This window comes from Echinops telfairi, unplaced genomic scaffold (assembly GCF_000313985.2).
Source record: "Echinops telfairi isolate 266 unplaced genomic scaffold, ASM31398v2 ScPeMD7_7463;HRSCAF=8501, whole genome shotgun sequence".
NCBI classification, from domain to species: domain Eukaryota; kingdom Metazoa; phylum Chordata; class Mammalia; order Afrosoricida; family Tenrecidae; genus Echinops; species Echinops telfairi.
This window is the reverse complement of record NW_022111363.1, coordinates 8,402,508-8,404,396: the sequence shown is the minus strand read 5'-3', so window position 1 is coordinate 8,404,396 and position 1,889 is coordinate 8,402,508. Positions and strand designations below refer to the sequence as shown.

Below are 1,889 nucleotides of genomic sequence, written 5' to 3'. Positions count from 1 at the left end.
TTTAATCTGCATCCTTGGAAATGGGAGTAGTTTATTTATCTTTACAGTGGAATTTCTCTAGTGGGCGCTTAGGCCCTGAGCTCTCTTCAAAGAGGTGTCTTGGTTATGTACAGCGGCTGTGAAGCAAAGACCACAAGTGGATGGTTTTCACAAACACATGTCTTTTCTCACATTTTGGAAGGCGAGAGGCCAAATTGAGGGCATCAGCTCCAGGCAAAGCCTTTTTCTTTTTGGTGGTTCTGGAGGATGGGCCTGGGTCTCTCGGTCCACTTCTGTGGACTCACCATTCCTTAGAGATGTCAGTGTGTCTTGGCATCAACTGGCCCTGGGTCTAAGTGTTTCTCAGCACAGGGAGCCAGGTTCCTGGCTCTTCTTCAGTGGTCCTGTGATCCCACTTCCTGTTCTCCTCCCACTCTCCATTTACATCTTATAAGATAAAGGGAAATGCAGGCCACGCCCCAGAGAACTCACTTCCTGTCATTCAGTCCATTTTGACTCATCGTGACCTTATAAGACCAGGTAGAAATGCCCTTTCAGGTTTCTGAAGACTGTCAGTCTTTATGGGAGTAGGAAGTGTCATCTTTCTCCTGAGGAGCAGCTGGTGGTTTTGAACTTCTCCCCTTGCAGTTAGCAGCCCAGTGTGAAATCCACTGAGGTACCAGGGTTCCTTCACCCCAGAAGAACTCCCCTTATAGTGGATCAGGGCTGTGACCTCACTAAGGATGTTATGCTCTGCGCTAGTCCCTTACAACAAATTGACTAGTCGCATCACGAGGGCGTGATTTTATCATTCCTGAACAGCTAGGCCACTGAGAACTGTGCCCAGCCAGGTCAACACATGTGATGCGGAGGGGGAGCACAATTCAATCCATGCAAGAGGGTATCTGCCAAAGAGCTGTATGAGCTGCCTGTGAATTTATATAGACTGGGGAGAGCTGAAAATAATTTTCTACTAAGAACCAGTCAGTCCTGGGAAGCCTGAAACGTCTTAAAGATGTTAAGTTCTTATTTTTATCCTTACAGTGATGAGTCTCTTTTGCAGGTATCCAAGCCTCATCTCATCCCAGGAATTCTAGTCTACATAATCTCACCAAGAAGCTATTCCAGAAATACCACAAAGAAGTGAGACCAGTTCACAATTGGAGTGAGACCACCACTGTGTACATCGATCTATATGTCCGTGCAGTATTGGATGTGGTAAGAACCATCTCCCATTTCCTTATACTTGCTCCCCTCTTTTCAAATCACTTGCTGTTTATGCAGGGGTCTAGGAAATCATATAGGTCCCTGGATGGGGCAAATCGTTTGCACTCGGCTACTAACCCAAATGGTTGAGGTTGAAACTTACCCAGTGAGGTCATGGGGGGGAGGCCTAGTGGTCTTCTTCTGTGAAGACTTACAGTCAAGGAAACCCTCTGGGGTGGCTCTACTCCAGCATACACGAGGCTGCCAGGAGTCAGGATCAACTCACTGGCAATGGGTTTGTTTTGTTTTGCTGACCAAACACACCAGCCCAGCCAAGGTGACCCGTGAAACACACCTTCATGCATTGTGAAGGCTCGTTCCAGTGTGTGGCTTACCTGTAGTTTCTTAATGGGTTGTATGATCAAGTACAATTTCATCAACTCTTGACTTACGGTTAGTGCTTTGTAGGTTCCAAGAAATTCTTACACGTATAGATGTCATTTATATTAGCTAGGATATCAAATCCAGAAATACATAAATAATAATATATCAAGATCAAGTGGGGTTTATTCCAAGAATGCAGGGGCATAACACTTGAAAAGCAATGTGTTGTATTGATGTAACAGAGAAAAGAGAAAAAAATCACATGATCACCCAACTCAATGCCGAAAAGTAGGAAGCATAATACTATATGTATTTATGAT

The 1,889-nt window shown here is 44.9% G+C and overlaps 1 protein-coding gene across 1 annotated transcript in view; it reads left to right on the top strand.

The window, feature by feature from the left end:
• The window catches only part of HTR3B (5-hydroxytryptamine receptor 3B), a 41,295-nt gene that overhangs the window by 4,671 nt on the left and 34,735 nt on the right, over nt 1-1,889 (top strand). The window contains exon 2 of the mRNA XM_004712863.1: nt 1,043-1,197. Within this exon, the coding sequence (XP_004712920.1) occupies nt 1,043-1,197 (155 nt within the window). The remainder of the gene's footprint in view (nt 1-1,042; nt 1,198-1,889) is intronic.